This window comes from Anthonomus grandis, chromosome 3 (assembly GCF_022605725.1).
Source record: "Anthonomus grandis grandis chromosome 3, icAntGran1.3, whole genome shotgun sequence".
Taxonomy (NCBI): Eukaryota; Metazoa; Arthropoda; class Insecta; order Coleoptera; family Curculionidae; genus Anthonomus; species Anthonomus grandis.
The window spans coordinates 5,106,719-5,125,540 of record NC_065548.1 but is presented as its reverse complement, the minus strand read 5'-3'; the positions used below and the strand labels follow the sequence as shown (position 1 = coordinate 5,125,540).

At 28.8% G+C, this 18,822-nt stretch overlaps 1 protein-coding gene across 4 annotated transcripts in view; it reads left to right on the top strand.

Moving 5' to 3' along the window:
- Nucleotides 1-18,822, top strand: part of LOC126734437 (transcription factor collier) — a 154,552-nt gene that overhangs the window by 132,539 nt on the left and 3,191 nt on the right. For 3 of the 4 annotated variants that reach the window (XM_050438077.1, XM_050438078.1, XM_050438076.1), the window contains exons 10-14: nt 6,417-6,583; nt 6,642-6,768; nt 11,235-11,323; nt 11,387-11,561; nt 14,799-15,017. In XM_050438077.1, coding sequence (XP_050294034.1) covers nt 6,417-6,583; nt 6,642-6,768; nt 11,235-11,323; nt 11,387-11,561; nt 14,799-15,017 — 777 coding nt within the window. Of the gene's footprint in view, nt 1-6,416; nt 6,584-6,641; nt 6,769-11,234; nt 11,324-11,386; nt 11,562-14,784; nt 15,018-18,822 lie in introns of those variants that run through there. The other variant, XM_050438079.1, reaches the window with a different exon arrangement.

The following is an 18,822-nucleotide window of genomic DNA, read 5'->3' as shown; positions in this document are numbered from 1 at the left end:
ACCAGAATGCATTTATGTAAATTATGAAGTGAGACAACAATATAATAAGATATAAGAAGTGACATAACAATAAACGCGATTTTTTTTGGATTATAAATAATTGGAAAATAAACGTTAGTATCGTGGCTCTTAAAAGGTGTGAATCTGCACTTTCGACCAGCTCAAGAATATTTACCAATTAAATATCTATCAATCAGTTGCTTTTATTCCGGTTCGAAGGACCTGTCACTCTTACGTTTAAAGATGTTTTAAGCCAAGTCCAAATTAAAAAGAAAAAACGCTGTCTTAAAAAAGTTACGTCTTAATTTCGACTAACTTTTTGAACCGATAGAATCCTAAGATTTCTTTAATTCTATTTTTTTATCAAAATAATTTTGATTGTCCGATTTATAGGTTTGTCTCGGGACCAAAGTATCCGCTATAAATTAATAAAAATTTGTGATGTCTCTAAGGTAATAAAAATCAAGTCTAGAAAGCTGGATTGAAAATATTCCAAATAAAATATACATTTATTTTTTCCTTATAAGATCTAAATTTGAACAAATTCAGTTCTGTAGGCCGGAGGTATACAACACTATGTCCAATTTTGGCCATAATTGAGTTAAGCACATAGTTTTATGGCATTTTTTGTACTTTATTTAGAGGCATAAGACACTATCGTTTATTTTTTATATTAACCCAATTCCATAGAAACTTTTAACACCATGTGACTTTTTTATACGAGGTAAAGAACACCAAAAGAAATAATGTTGTGTGCCTCAAACTTAATATCCAGAAGTGCATATTTTACTTCGGAGTAAACAACGTCAAGTCCACTTGGTGTTAGGTTAGGTTATATTTAGGCCCTGACCTGAACATAGAAAAATTGTATAAGAACTATTTGGAATGGTGTGAGGATAAAGGTCTTGAAAAGGGACTAGTTGCAAAGAAATGGGTCTACTATGATATTTTCAATAAAGATTTTAATTTGTCATTTAAGGCACCAGAAGTAGATACGTGTGATACTTGCGACCAATTCGTTGCAAAAATCAAGTCCACAACATCAGACTTTAAAGATATTTTGAAAATACAGTTTGATAATCATCAAAAAGAATCAACTACCCGATATGGGCTTAAACATGAGGATATCGAAATCTCAAGAAATAACCCAACACTTAAAGTTTTAACCGTTGATTTACAAAAGTGCCTACCGACGCCACTATTAACCTGTGGTACCAGCTTTTATAAAAGAAAGCTTTGGACCTTAAATTTTACTATTTATGACGCAACGACGGGACAAGCTCACAATATGATGTGGGATGAAAGCAAAGCTGGTCGAGGGAGAAATGAGATTGCATCAGTTTTGATTAAGTGGGTATCTTTTAATATTAAGGACAATAATATTGAAGAACTGACTATTTGGTCAGATAACTGTTACGGACAAAATAAAAATATGGCAATTATTGCTGCTCTGTTCTGGATTTTAGTCAAATTCCCTCAACTCAAGGTTATAAATCAAAATTTTTTCTTAAAAGGCCATACACAAATGGAAGCAGATACCGTCCACGCTTTGATTGAAAGAAAAAGGAAACACTTAACACGCTTAGAAATTATGACTCCTTGGGATTGGCAACAATTTATAAGGCAAGTTCATAGTAAGTATGTTGTACATAACATGGAAATACAAGACTTCCTAAACTTTAAGGAGCTATACGAAAATCCGAAAACATCTCCATTTATTTGTCGAAAAGTCGACAGTGAAAAACAGCCTGTACTAATTTCAAATGCTGTTCAACTACAGGTAAGACAGAAAGAGATTGGAATGTTGTATTTTAAAACAGAATTTGATGGAAATTTTAAAATGGTCAACCTGAAGAGATATGTAAGGAGTCCAAACATTACTCTATCAGATAAACTTAATTAAAGACTACTGCCATATACAAGTTCCTATTGTCACGATTTTTATACAAACCTGAGACATGGCAGCAGTAATCATGATTACCCTGAGAGTGATGAATGTGACTAAGAAATACTTAATGTATTATTTTTTTATAACTAATGACTTAATAAAAAATAAGTTACAATTTAACAGCTTTTTTCTTTGCTAATTTGTGAATTTTATCACTTACTTTTCACAACATTCAACATTATGGTGTTAACTCCTTTCTTACTTCATATTTTTTTTTAGAGGCATATAAAACCATGTCTATCAAAATCCTAGTAATATTTTTTTTTAAATATTTTTTATCTTAGATGTATGTATTCAATAAAAGCATCAATGATAATAAAAAGGAATATAATTAAAATATCAAGTGCTATTCTACCTCTAATAATGTATAATTTTTTTATTGTTTTGTTAATTACCACAACTTATTATATCGTGACATAGTGTTGTATACCTCCGGCCTACAGAATTGTAATATCTATTTGGAAACTTCAGCCTAATACATATGCTGATCTTATAATATTTTGAAACTAAGAGCCATAATCCGGTTCGAAGGACCAGGAAAATATTACCTAATTTTCCGAATTAACTAATGCTTATATACATCTAAACAAATAAACTTTCATTAATTTAATTTTTTTTTATCAAAATAATTTTGAAACTGTCGACTTTTAGGAATGTTTCTCAATTAGCGGATAATTTTCTTGATCACAAAGATACATATAGATTGAACGAGTTTTTAGTGCAGGAGAAACTTTCGGAATTTTTTTTTACGGTCCTTTGAGTCGGACTTATAAACCTCTCTTGGAACCAAAGTAATATCCGCCATAAATTAATAAAAATTTGTGTTTTCTTTAAGGTAATGGAAAAAAATGAAAATACTAGTAAGAGTTTTAATATTCTGGAGGAAGAACCCAGAATATCTATGCCACAAATTATGAAAGTTAATAAGAATTTACGATTCATCACAGACAAAACATCAATCTACAGTAAATTCCCTATAAAAACTGGAAATCTGGATCAGAAATATGCCAAATAAAATATACATCTATTTTTTTCCTTATAAGATCTAAATTTGAACAAATTCAATTGTAATATCCATTTGGAAACTTCAGCCTGATTCATATGCTGATCTTGTAATATTTTGAAACTAAGAGCTATAATCCGGTTCGAAGGACCGGGAAAATATTACCTAATTTTCCGAATTAACTACTGCTTATATACTTCTAAACAAATAAACTTTTTTTATGTATATAAGAGATGACTTACACTGAATACGAAATGATTATTGACTGTTCACGCTAACGACGCACAAATCTAATAATTAGATAAATCTCGTATTAATAGAAAAGATGTCTTTAATTTGATTTTTTTTTTTTTTTAATAATTTTGAAATGTGAAACTGTCGCTTTTTGGGAATGTTTCTCAATTAACGGATAATTTTCTTGATCACAAAGATACCTACAGATTGAACGAGTTTTTACTGCAGTAGAAACTTTCGGAATTTCTTTACGGTCCTTCGAGTCGGACATATAGACCTCTCTCGGAACCAAAGTAGTATGCGCCATAAATCAATAAAAATTTGTGATGTTTTCAAGGTAATAAAAATCAAGTCTAGAAAGCTGGATCGAAAATATTCTAAATAAAACCTACATTTATTTTTTTCCTTATAAGATCTAAATTTAAACAAATTCAATTGTAATATCCGTTTGGAAACATTAGCCTGATTCATATGCTGTTCTTATGATATTTTGCAACTTCTTATATCTCTAATATTTTGGACCCATCACTCCTGAAGCCTGAAAGAAGATAATTAATTATTATTAATTACTTTTGTTGAATGTGTTTTGAGTAAATAATTTTTTGTAAAATTTATTATCAGTTTTTTACTGCAAGGGACAATGGAAAATGATCTGATTTGATCTGTATCTGAGTTCATTATCTGAAGAAGAAGAGACGAAAGACTCAAAGTAATTTTTTACTTTCTGTCTTTATGATCATCTTCTGATTTAACGTTTTTTATCTACTCTAGGACGTGAGTCTCTTCGTATTTTATCAGTTACCATTATTTCATCTTGTTTTTACTTTTATTGCTGGTCTTCACTTCTATTGTCTCCATTGATATTTCTTTTAATTTCTTCTCTAAATGTTCTCATATATTTAATTCCCCTATCAATTTTCTTTAAGATCTTCTGACACCAATTTCGTCTAACAAGTATCTTTAGTGTTGCTATTAATTATATAATCAATTTTATTCTCCTTCTTTCACATTCATGCCCTATAATGTATCTAACTGAGTTATCCTGATCTATTTCCAGGATTTTTCATTCTATTTCTTAGTAAAAATTATGAAATTCTATGGCTTTTCATATAATTTAGAGAAGGTCAAAACTGCCTCCAATTGTTGCTGAAAGCTGGAAATAACGGAGCTCTGTCATCAGCATATAAAGTCGAAAATATAAAGGGCCTAATTCCCTGGAGCACCCCCGTTGTAATGGTGGCATACTCGCTATACAGATTGTTAATTTTCACTTTCTGTTTTCTACCAGTTAAATAATTTTTTATTAGAAGTAGTGTATGCCTATCTCAGTCTAAAAATTAGAAGAGGATAAGAATAATAATAATGATGTTTGTTGGGTATTATTAAATACATGACGAAGAAAGAACACTACTTCCAGGCGATCCACACACTATTTAGAAAATGAAACGTTGATATTTAAAATAGGTAGGAAAATCGAATTCTCATTTATATATCCTATTCTTGGTCTAAAAGTTAGAAAAGGATAAGAAGAAAATTAAATTTATTGAGTTTAGTTGGACACATTATGGAAGAAAAACACTATTTCCAGGCAATACGAACACTATTTAAAAAATGAAACGATGATATAGAGAATAGGTGGATAAATTTAATTCTCATTTATGTGTTCCTATCTCAGTCAAAAAATTAGAAGAGGATGGAAATAAAATTATGTTTTTCGGGTTTAGTTAGATACATTATAGTGGAAAAACATTATTTGCAGGCGACACAAACACTATTTAGAAAATGAAACTATGATATAGAAAATAGGTGAAAAAATCGAATTCTCAGTTAAATATCCCAATCTGAGTCTAAATATTAGAAGAGGATGAAAATAGAATCATGTTTTTCGGATATAATTAGACACATTACGGGTGAAAAACACTTCCAAAGCATTCCAAGCAACCATATTTCCAAGCAATCCAAACACTATTTAAAAAATGAAACGATGGTATAGAAAAAGGAATTCACAGGATAAACGTATTTGCTGTGTTTTATTGTTTTTCTACACAAAATACAGTGTGTCCAGGATAAGGATGTTTATCATGGAGATCTTGGAAAATAAAAGAGAGACAAATATGGTTAAATTGGAGAAAAGTTGCGTATTTTCAAGCCTAACAATATGCCGTTTAGAAAATTTTAAAATTCCGAGTAGTTTCGGAGATATACCTATCTTTATCTTGGGCACTTGTATATCTCAAATCATATAACAGCACAATATAATTTTTATTATTTTTGGGTTGAGTTTACAACAAAAAACGCAGATGACAAAATGCAAAAAAAACACGCAGCGTTGCCGCTGAAAAAAATTGTCGTTATTAGAAAAACCCTTGAGAAGGGATAAAGAAGAACAGAAAGCAAAAAAACAGCAAAAGAAAAAAAAAGAGAAAGAAGATGAAGGAGTATTCAAAGAAAAATGCAACAGAAATGGAAAATGTTAGTTATCTAAATAAGTTCACCCGGAGATGCTTAAGGATTTTTTAAAGAAAGAGATCAATGACTAATTAAAATAAAAATTACTCGAATTTTTACTGTCACTATTTCATAAATATTCAAATTTTTATCCCCTTCTACGGCCCGAAATAAACGCAATTAGCTCCCCGAGTGAATTTGCCCCGATCTGACTGTTCTACAATTTGTAAGACCCGAAAGTTTTTGAAATTACCGTCGCGATTTCGCAGGAAGGTTTCGACGATCCGGTCCAGTGAAGGGCGGAACGGGAATGCGGAACTGGCTGGAGCACCAGTTTCAGCTTCGGAAGCGACGGAACTTAATCTCGTCCTTTTTTTTCGGTTCTTTTTGTTTCTCACTTTCTCTTCCTAGTTCTGGCGGGCTTTTATTGCCGAACAGTGGCGGGCATTCAGACTTTTATCCTTTAAAAATATAACGAAAACCTGAACCGATATTTCTTTCATGACACCTTTAATAAATATGACTTCTTTCAAAGTCCTAGTATAATTAATAAATTTGCATACTTCAAACTCATGATTCTTACAGAACAACCCTTATCAATGTACGCCCCTGATTTTACGTTTCTTCTCGCCCTGATTTCTCTTTTCGCCGCTCCTATATTAGTCTCAACTCGACGAACAAACGTTTCTGCCTGCTAATGTCTCACTTCACGCTAGTTTATCTGTTGTGTCTTAATTTTCTCCAGTTTCCCCTCCCTTGAAAGTTTAATTTCTTATTTTCCAGGTCAGTTTCCCGGACTGTATCCTCCTCTACCAGTGGCCACCCCTTGTATAAAAGCCATTAGTCCCAGCGAGGGTTGGACGGCGGGTGGATCAACAGTCATCATTGTCGGCGATAATTTCTTTGATGGTCTACAAGTGGTTTTTGGTACCATGCTGGTCTGGAGTGAGGTACTAAGCTGCTCTTTATCCTTAAAGTTGAGTAGGTATTTTATAATTGAATTTTTAGCTTATAACGCCTCATGCTATCAGAGTCCAGACACCTCCCAGGCATATACCGGGGGTGGTAGAGGTGACGCTTTCGTATAAATCGAAACAGTTTTGTAAAGGGGCACCCGGAAGATTCGTTTATGTTTGTAAGTGTTTATAATGTTTAAAAGGTTCTATAAACGTCCCAAGGGTAAAAAGGTGTGGACCGTCATTAGTAAACGTAAGAAAATCGTTTATGAAACGTCCATATAGACTTAATGTTTATGGTTTAAAAAAAAATGTTTGACATATCTGGCTCTCATTCCGTAATATGACTAGAAATAATTTTATTAAAATGAAAGTTTTTGTATATAAACATAGAAGCCACGTAAGAAAAACTTAATTTTCAAATGATATTAACTGTAATTGAGACATGGATCTGTCCAAAAAAATAAACAGGAAAAAATTATTATTCTATACAATTTTTTGACCTATATCTAGCACTCAATCTTAAAAATCCTTAAATATTAATCTCGAGAGTGGTTTAAAAAGAGAACTTTATTCCCTTATAGATTTAGAAGAAATAATTATATATATATATAAACAAATAATATTAAGAATTTGACGACATTAAACTCTGAAATTGCAGCTTTTATCAAATTTCTGGCGCAGTCGGTAGAATGAAAACTTTGGCGCCCAACATCTAAAATTTTCAATAAATTACGATTCTGTGCTCGATATTTTTCATGAATTTTCTTATCTTATTAAAAAATCAGTTAAAATAAAATACAAAAAAAAAATTGTTTTAAAACCTTTATCGAAAATTACTCGATTATTAAATTATAAAAGAATAAATTTGATTTAATGTATAAGATACCTGAGAAGCCTTATGTATGTAACTTAAAAAACTAATTGGATTAAGAGTATTTAAGAAAATATATTAAAAATTAGAATTTTTAGACTTAAGAGTAAATTCTTTGTGAATGACATACATCTAAACGTTCAATAAAACTGAAATTGAAATCACTTCTTAGGATTCACTAGAAGTAGAAAGTGAGAACAAAACTGTGATTCGAAACTGTCAAACTTATTACTGTCACACTTATCACTAATTTGTCAAAACTGTCAAATGTTTATTCTCTTCTATGCACAGAACTTAGTTGTCAAATTTGTTAAACGAGGAAAGAGATATCAGATGAACGACATTCGTCTTAACGTGCAAAAAAACTATCATCGAAGTCACTTCTTCGAATTCAATAGAAAAATAATGTGGTGACCAAACTGTCAAAGTTGTCAAAAACTGTCTCATGTCTATCCTCTTTTATGCGCACAACTCTATTTTAGGTCATCTGTCATTGGACTCACCCCCACTCTTCAGGATTCAATCGAGGCACAACGTGGCAATATATTTACGAAATTTACTAACTAAAAGACTTGGATATGATCTGATAAGCACAAGAGGAAATACCAAGAGTTCTCGTATAAAAAAAATATTATTATAATTAATTAATTAAAGTGTCGCATATGGTGATAGCTTGGACTTGGATAAGCCAGATACAATTTGAAAAAGGTTGGATTAGATCTGATATACAGTGTATAAAGTAAGATTTTCTTATAATAAAATGGTTAAATTCCTTTGATGTTTGGTTGGATTTGTGGACATATGATAAGCACAATGTTATTCTAAAATAGAATTATCAAATTAGACCTTATGTAATAAAAAAAGTAAAATAAAAAGACATTAGTGAAGATCTGGCAAGGCAGCATTAATGTTAAGTCAGGTTGAATATAGGAATTGAGTAATGTAGGCTGCAGAAATGCACCTTTAGACTCGCAAGTGATAAATTAATCATCTTACTCTTATTGGTTAACAGTCATCAAATACAAACGAACCTAACAATTGTTTTGATTTAGAAATATACTAAACAATTGTACTAATAATTAAATAGTCAACTGTGAAATTATAAAATATTTATTCTATTATCTATTATTATCGATTTCTTGAATTAACCATCATATTTATTATCTAGTATTAACGTAACAATTGTAATGATTTAAAAAAGCACTTATACGCTGGCAATTGATGACATATTCAATTTAATTTTTTTTATTGATTAAAATCATAATTCTGTTGATTATTTATTGTTAACATAACAATTTTTGTGTTTGACAAATAAGTTGTTTTCCTATATTACCGATGAATCTAACAATAATTTTGCTTTAGAAATGGAACTAATAAGCAATTAATTAAATATTATTATAATTAGATAATTAATTACAAGTGAAAAATTCACCAATTAATATAATAATTACTTTATTCGTAGTTTGTAATTTTTATGACTTATCGAGGCATCTATACATTGGCAATTAATGAAATAATCATTTTATTTGACTTAAATATTGTTAACCCTAGGATTAACATAACAATTATATTGATTTAGAAACACTTGACTTATACGCCGAAGATTGATGAAATAATAATCATTTTACTGATTTTCTAGTTTCAGTTACTAGAAATCAATAAAGTAGTTCTTATTGACTGAATGAATGAATGATATATTCCTAACCTTTGGACTAATATAACTATTTATTGGCTTAACAAATGGGTAAACAACCTCAAAATTATGAAATAATCATTTCACTTTCATAACATTATTGATTGGGATCATCAGCTCATTGATTATCCAGTATTAACGTAAAAATTGTTAAGATTAAGAAGGAACTGATAATTTTCAAATTTATGATTTATTTGAGGTAAAATAATTTTTTTTTTAAATTTTAATTTTTGTTTATAGTTGTAGAATCGTATATTTTTTAAAATTATTTGCCTTTTTAATTAAAATCGTGCCTCAACTACCTAGAATTATTAATTAATTAGTTGTTAATTAAGGCTCTTATTAAATTATTTTAAAATTCCAGGCAGTTGTGAATTTAAAAAAATTTCAAGCACTTAAATTAAAATTATTCTTTAACTGCCTCGAATGAATCATTAATTAATAATTTTTTAACGCTTAAGTTAAATTATGTTACAATTCCAGGAAGCTGAGTTGTGGATTTTTTAAAACTTCAGTTTTTAAACTAATTGATTAAGTGCTAAAATTACGAAATAATAATTTTACTTTAATTGATTTATAGGTTGGCATTATCAACCTACTAATTACCCAATGTTAACTCGACAATTGTTTTGACTTAAAGAACATTTTTCAATTGTTATAATTGTATGCAGAGTAATGGAACAACCAAAGTCTTTCTTACAATTTTTATGATTTAGTGAGGCATCTATACATTAGGAATTAATAGAAAAATAATCTGATTATTAAATATTGCTAACTCTAGAATAAACATAACAATTGTTATATTTGTATAAAGAGTGGAGAATCCACCTATTAATAAAATAATTACTTTATACATAGTCAACTATCACCAGTAAAACTAACAATTTTTATAAATTAGAAAGGACCTTATACGCTGACGATTGATGAAATAATAATCAATTTACTGATTTTCTAGTTTCAGTTTCTAGAAATCAATAAAATAATTGTTACTGACTGAATGAATGAATGATATTATATATCCTTAACCTTTATACTAAAATAACAATTTATTGGCTTAACAATTGGATAATCAGCTGCAAAATTATGAAATAATCATTTTACTTTCATTGCATTATTGATTAGAGTTATCAGAACATTGATTATCCAGTATTTAAGTGAAAATTGTTATGATTGATAGAAGAACCGATAATTTTCGAGTTTATGAATTATTTAAAGAGTTCTAAAATAATTTATTTATTTTTTTAAAGATTTTTATTTAATTTAAAATTTGTATTTATAAATGTTTTAAAATTGTTTGCCTTTTTAAATAAAATCGTGCCTCAACTACCTGGAATTATTAATTAATTTATTTTTAATTAACGTTTAAATTAAATTATTGTCCAATTCCAGGCAGTTGTGGATTGTGGACATTTAAATTAAGATCATATATCAACTGTTCGGAATTATTAATTATTTAATGTTTAATTGCCATTTGGGGTATATTAAGGCATTCAATTCATTAAAATGTAAGGCATTCAAATTAAAATTGTCTTTCAACTGCCTGGAATAATTAATTAATTACTAATTTTTTAACGCTTAAGTTAAATTATTTGACAATTTCAGGAAGTTGAGTTGTAGAATTAAATTTCAGGCCCCTTAATTAAAATTGTGCTTTAGCTGCATTGAATCATTAATTAATTAATTAGTTTTTTTTTGTCCAGAGAGTTAAAGATCATTTTTCCTTTAATTGCAAGCACTTGTAGATCAACTGCCTGGAATAAATAATTAAGTAATTTACTACTAGACATTTAGGTTAAAATTATTGTAGTAGAATTGTGGATTTCTGAAAATGTTAGACATTGGGCCGCATGTGTGTTAGATTACCTATCTCGAAATAGGTCAATATTTTCTTAAATAATAATAATCGCAGAAGTGTAAAATTATTTTCTCCCTATAAAATTACGTGTTTAATTAGATAATTAAAAATTGAGAAACTTTAACGAATCTATTGGATACCCCAACTGGACGTTTAAAGAACCTTTATTAAACCTACCAAAAACTTTTAAATAACCAAGCTTTACTTTTATTATTATTAACAGCCTTAAATGAACCGACCATCGACTACGGTTTCCAAAGGCTCCAAAAGTTGATCCCCAGGCATCCAGGCGATCCAGAAAAGCTTCCCAAAGTAAGTTTAATTATCCCCTAAGCTGCGTTTTGGATACCTTCAGTTTTTTTTTTTTTTTTGTAGGAAATTATCCTGAAAAGAGCAGCAGATTTGGCAGAAGCATTATATTCGATGCCAAGGAATAACCAGTTATCCCTAACGGGTCCAAGGTCACCAACGATGGGAAACAACGGGATGTCCACGTCTTTTAACGCGTACACAGGACAGTTGGCTGTTAGTGTACAGGATACTGGAAACGGTCAGTGGACGGAAGGTTCGGGTTGTAGTTCCTTTCGAAATTTCTACTTTTTTTCTTCATAAATCTTTAATAGTTTGTAATAACCACAAGATATATACATGATTATTTTTCATCTTTCCACTTAAAGGAGTTAATATTAATATTATTGAAAAAAAAATAGTTAGGATGATTGGCTTCTCTTGTCTGGAATTATAGATATCCATTAATTTAAGGCAAATATACATATTTAGTTCAATAAATAATTTTTTAAAAATAAGCAATTAAAAAAAAACCTCTACAATTAAAGTTTTTATTTTTTCTTTAATTCTTAAGAATATATGTATTAATTTTTCTCATTTCAATGTGCGATCATGAAGCTATTGATTGGGGAAATTTAAATTTTATTGGATTATCGGAAACTGGTTACAGTGTTAGTTATCGGTAAGATCATTGACGGTAGTAATTCAAGTAAAAATTATGAAAAAAATATTTGATGAGAATTTTTGGAGTTCTCGGGTTAATTTATTTCTATGATTTGATTGTGTAATTTTTGGTTCTAATTTCAACGCTGATTGCTCTTTTAACAATAAATAAATTTGCTTTAAGTAGTCAACGAGTCTAAAAGAATAACTGAGCATAACACCGCACTCCTCATTGGAATATGTTAAGTTAAATGTAATAACTCTATAAAACTCCTGAAGAAGCGTTAAAGCATCAAGACAAGCAATTGATTTGATCAGGACCTCTACGTTTACCTAAATCAACTTTTGAAAGTACAGTTTCACCATCATTAGGACTTATTACAGCCTCAATGAGGAATGAAAAATCATTTGGGTTATCTACAAAAGACAAATGCTTAGCAAAGAGCTCAGCTATAGGAAAACTAGAATCAGTCTTAGTGTCACTAAGAAGCATTACATTGAAAATATTGGAACCACCTTAAGACTGAGATCTTCTTAGCTCTCAGAAGGACCTGCTGTTCTCCCTTATTGTATTCTTTTAAAATAATTGTTTTGATAACCCTTAGATAGCAAATTCGTTTTATTGGGTATATAGTACCGCAGTCCCGTACTATTAATGCATATATTTTTTAAATTTAAACTTTTTTCTTGGTTAATTGGTTTAATTCCTTTGCATTTGTAATTTTGTATTTTTTCTTCATCTTCAGTAGATGATTTGGTACCTTGAGGAGTACCTTGATATATAAGTATAGCTTACCTCGCCACCAAGTTAAATTTCTTTATTTATAGTATTTTAAATACAGGGTGTTCTTGTTCAGCTAGGCAAAAATGCCAGTACGTCTCGTACGTTTTTAAAATACAGAATGTTTTTAAAATTTTTTCTTTGTATTTAAAACACTTTGAGCGATTTTAATTAAACTTTTAGGTTTTAAATAATAGATAGTGAGATTATTTTTAGAACAGATAATTTGACTTCTCCAGGAAAGAACTTGCAGCACATGCGTGTTTAAACAAAAAAAAAAAAAGAGTAAGGCACTATTTTTTGAAAAAAAAATCTTTTTTCGAAATATTTTTTTTATTTTCAAAAAAAAAGGCCTTGAATTTTTCTACTCCAAAACATCGTTTTTGCGTGAAAAAATAAAGTTTATGCAATACTTTAGAACAAAAAAATAAAATAAAAATTATACAACATTTTTAAAAGAATTACACAAAAAGAGTGTAAATATTTTTATAAAACAATTTCATATATAAAAATTGTTTGTATTCCAAAAACTTTTTGAGTTAACGTCGTCTAGGGTTCAAGAACCATCAAATTGTAATGTTATAAATTTCATTTTTTAACAGTAATTTTTGGTCATAACTTGGGAACTACTAAAAATATTTTCAACATTTTTAACCAACAAAATAGTGTAATCCTTAAGAATTATTTTGAGAATAGAAATGCCACTTTGATTAAAAAAATTTCAATAGTTTGAACACTTTTGATCACCACCACTTTTTTTTGCTAATTTTTTACCAATTTTCAACTTTTATTGCAAATATTTCTATAATATAATAGGCATATTATTAAAAAGATTAAATACAAAAAAGGGCATTTATTTCGAAATAATTTAATAGGCGAACATTTTAAATACCTTAAAAACTTTTTGAGTTGATGACGATTTTGTCATCCAAGGTCCAAGGACAGTTTTGTTCATACCATGGGAACCACTGGAAATATTTTCATAATTATTTCACGACAAAGTAGTAATATTCCTAAGGATGAACTTAAGGGTAGAAACGTCACTTTAAATTAAATATTTAAATAGTAAAGGCCTTTTTACTTGGGGAATTTTTTTTGCTGAATTTCGTTATAATTTTATTTATTTTCATTGCAAATATTTATATGAATTAATTTGAATAATATTTAAAAGGATTACCTACAAGAAAAAATCGAATAATTTTTAGATAAATTTTGTATTTTGAATAATTTCTAAATTTGTGAATAAATTGTAGTTCTAAAACCAAATTGTAATTTTATGACTTTTATTTTTTAACGGGCATTATTCCTCATAACCTAGGAACTAAATATAAAAAAACCGCAATTTAAATATTTTTTTTAGAAAACTAGTGATATTATCTTATGATATTTTATTATTTTAATCAACTAGATTTAATAATAGATTAACTATTCTTAAAATTTTAATTAAAGTGTCAAAGTGCTTATCCAATGATTCGCAAGATATTTAAGGATGAGAGTTTAATTTCACTTTATCGTTGAAAGTTTAGAGAGCGTTTTACAATTTCCTTTATTTAAAAAAAAAAGCGATTTTAAGTGCTGGCGGGGCTCTCCTAAAACAACAGATGTATTGGTAGAAGTGGTCCCGTCCCGCGGCCAGCAAGATCACCTGATTTAACATCTCTAGACTTCTTTGTCTGGGGCGCTATGGAACAGTGTATATACGCAACTTTGGACAAATTTTCGATAAACGATCCAGGCAAATTCAAGGACTCTTTTTTTGTTGAAAATTAATAAAGTATTTCGAACAAAAAAAATTTTTTTTTTTAAAAGACAGTGGCGTACCCATGCGCTTTTAATATAGAGAAAAAAAAATTTTTTTTTAATTATTTTAACGCTCTCTATTTTGTAAACGACGCGACGCCCTTTTTTTTATTGTTCCTTTATATACTCTAGCATCTTTGATAAGTTGAACACTGCCCCATAAACATCAAATACAGATTGTTTAATATAATTATTATTGTTAATGCTATTTACGTTACTGACACCCAATTTTTACCTATAGGGTTTTTCTTCTAGATGAGTACGGACGTGCGCAAAGTAGCAGCGTAAGTCCGAGGGGTGGGGGCTACTGCAGTAACGCATCTACACCCCACTCCTCAGGAGGGTCGTACGTGGGTGGAGGTGGTGGAGGAGGCAGTCAAATGACCAATTACGGTGCTACTACCCCCACCAGTACCATGGGCAGTAACATGTTACCAGGCAGTCCTTCGGGAGGAATATTCAATGGGGCACCACGTATGTGTTTTATTTTTTTTTTCTAATATTGCTTTGCTTGCATGGTTTTTCTTTCATATAGAAAATCGTCACATTGCAAGATTTGACCGAATAGTTTAGAGGATAGAAGTTATAAAAGAAATCTTTTAGTAGAGTCAGTCTCACTGTATGCTGAGGGTGCCAGCGGTCTCTATCTTGAAAAGTGATAATAATAGCAGCAATATATTCCAAAGAGATCATTGAAAAAGCATTTTGCGCTATATAATTCTTTTTAAATATTCTAAAGTGTCTAAAAAAGTGACGAGAGTAATTAGAGGTCTCTTTGAACTTAAGTTTTTTTGAGCCAAATTACCTGTACTATAGGAATCGGCAATCTCCTTAGCTATCCCATTGAATCCTTGCACGTAACCTCTTAAAGTACTTAAAATTTCACGTTAAATTGAAAAATTACTCATTTCTACAAAAATCCTTATTCTACTGATTCCACTTTACTGACACCATTAACACCCGAATATAACATATTCCTATCTCAATCACGATCTCTGAAAGTACCTTTTCATTACCACACGACAATGGGCATCGATACTTCGACCCTTTATCATTATATCATCCCTTGTAAAATATAATATATTATATATAGAAGAGGGCCATTACCAGTGTGCCATATGGGAGAATTGCGCACCCTCCTATTAAAAATCTGACACCAGAAGAGGCGCATAAACATATGGGGTAAAAGGCAGGGAGAAGAGAGAAGGTTGTGTTTTTTGTTTTTTAAGTTTTTTTTCTTAAAGTCCTCTCAGGGTTGTTAAACTTTGCTATATAAAATATATCACTTTATAATAATATATAACCCAGGATTCACTATGACAAAATTAACGAATTCTTCCAAAAATCTTATGCTTTTTTGTAGCAATAGTTGCATGGTCTTAAAACAGTTTTACCGCAAATCATTCTCGACACGTGTCTCGCTAATAGTGTTATGATCTTTAGGAAAAAATTTAAACTTAACCAAAACTATTTACAAGTTTAAACATCAGCTACACTAAATTCAAATTCAAATTCTTTCATTATCTAAAGATACAAAAATCATAATGAAAAAGCTTTGTATAAATTAAAATTAAAATAGGTCTTATAACAAACAAGTGCTCGTACTAAAAAAATAAGGTGTGTAGCCGATTATACGTACACAACGCACTCAAAACACATGAAGAAAATTGAAATGTATAAGAATAAATTAATGATCATGTAAGATAAAATTATAATATTCAACTTACCATGCTAGGTTGTAAATGTGTAAATCGTGCATATACATTCATATGACAGAATATACACAAAACAAAAATACTAATTAAAAAGAAACACTACTATTAATTGGTAAAATAAAACAAGGACAACGTAAATATTAATATATAAATAGGAAAACACAAGCAAAGGTACGAGAAAGAAAACAAATACATTTAAATAGTATAGTCATCAAATAATTTTTCAACACTTTAATAACAGTTTGACAAGACCAAGCCTTTTACTCTACATCTAAATAGGGATAAAATATTATCTTTATCTCTGTGGGTATACGATTAAAAAGTTGGTGTCAATAAGTTGCCCTACATTAGTTGTGCATGAGTATACAATTACTTTTAAGGCAAAATAATTTGGTGATAATTTTTTGTTTAGGATATTAATGTGTCTTTCAAAATGAAGTTTGTTGTCAATATGTATACTTAAAACTGTACTTTCTGTGGTATTTATTAGTTAGTAATTGTCTACATATCCTGTAGAAAAAGCACTTTTAAAAGTCATATACTTACGTACTAAAAGATAGATCATGGTTAATGATGTTTTCCATTATTAGAATCGTCAGTCATTTAATATTTATAACTTGCAAAATCGTTCATAAATATCAGAAACAGAAAAAGTCTTAACATTGAGAGCCTCTGTAAATCATAAAATACTGTAATTGAAAAAAAATTACAATTTCTAAAAAGTGTTCATAACTCAAAACTTGTTTTGTTACAAGTTTGAGATTTTGTACAAATATTCTCTGGATACTTTGACTGAACACCTATATCAGCGTTTTTTAAAATAAGGACAAATAGTTGAGAAAAAAAATATTTTGGAAAAATATTACTTTGAAAAAACAATTGTACATAATGTTTGTAACTCAAAAACTTGACTAGGAATAGCTACGATATTTTTTGTAAATATTCTCTGGACAATTTAAGTGGACACGTATTTAAGCGTTTTTTAAATTATTTACAAAAAGTAGAGGAAAAATTAAAATTTTGAGAATTATTAGTTAAAAAAAATAATTTAGGAAAATGTTCAAAACTCAAAAACTTGATTAAGTCCAATTTTGAAATTTTGTACAAATATTCTCTGTATAATTTCACTCGACACCTATTTCGACTTTTCTTAAAATTAGTACAAAAAGCTGGAAAAAAATATATTTAAAAAAAAAATATAATTGACGTAAAAAATTTGACAAAATAAGTACAACTTTGAAATTTTGTACAAAGATTCTCTGAACAATTTGACTGAAGAACTTTTAGTATTTTTCAAAATATGTACAAAAATATTTTTGGAAAATTATATTTGAAAAAAAATTCAACAAAATGGTCATAACTCACAAGCTTGGTTAAGTCTAATTTTGAAATTTTGTACAAATATTCTCTTTACAATTTCACTGGACACCTATTTCGGCTTTTCTTAAAATTAGTACAAAAAGCTAGAAAAAAATATATTTTAAAAAAAATTATAATTGGCGTAAAAAATTTAACAAAAAAATCATAGTTCACAAACTTGACTAAGTACAACTTTGAAATTTTGTACAAAAGTTTCTCTGGACAGTTTGACTAAAGAACTATTTCAGTATTTTTCAAAAAATGTACAAAAAATTATAAACATGAACAATTATAATTGAAAAAAAAATAAACAAAATCTTCGTAACTCACAAACTTAGTCAAGTCCAATTTTGAAATTTTGTACAAATATTCTCTGTACAATTTAACCGGAACACCTATTTCGCCTTTTTTGAAAATATACTGCTAAATAGGTGGAAAAAAATTTATTTTAAAAAAAATTATTATTGACTTAAAAAATTTAACAAAATGTTCATAACTCACAAGCTTGACTAAGTACAACTTTGAAATTTTGTACAAAGTTTCTCTGGACAGTTTTAGTATTTTTATAATTTGTTTTAGTATTTTTCAAAATACGTACTAAAAATTATAAACAAAAATATTTTTGAACAATTATAGTTGAAAAAACAATTCATTAAAATGGTCATAACTCACAAACTTGGTAAAGTCTAATTTTGATATTTTGTACAAATATTCTCTGTACAATTTTACTGGACAACTATTTCGATTTTTTTTTAATGCATACAATAAGCTAGAAAAAAAAATTAAAAAAAATTATAATTAACACAAAAAATTTAACAAAATGTTCATAACTTACAATTTTGACTAAGTCCACATTTGAAATTTTGTACAAATATTCTCTGTACAATATCACTGGATACCTATTTCTACTTTTCTTAAAATTAGTACAAAAAGCCGAAAAAAAAAATAAAAAAAAATTATAATTGGCGTAAAAAATTTAACAAAAAAAATCATAAATCACAAACTTGACTAAGTACAACTTTGAAGTTTTGTACAAAGATTCTTTGAGCAATTTGACTAAAAAACTGTTTTAGTATTTTTTAAAATACAAAAAACTATAAACAAAAATAGTGTTGAAAAATTATAATCAAAAAAAAATATACAAAATGTTCATAACTCACAAACTTGGTAAAGTCTAATTTTGAAATTTTGTACAAATATCCTCT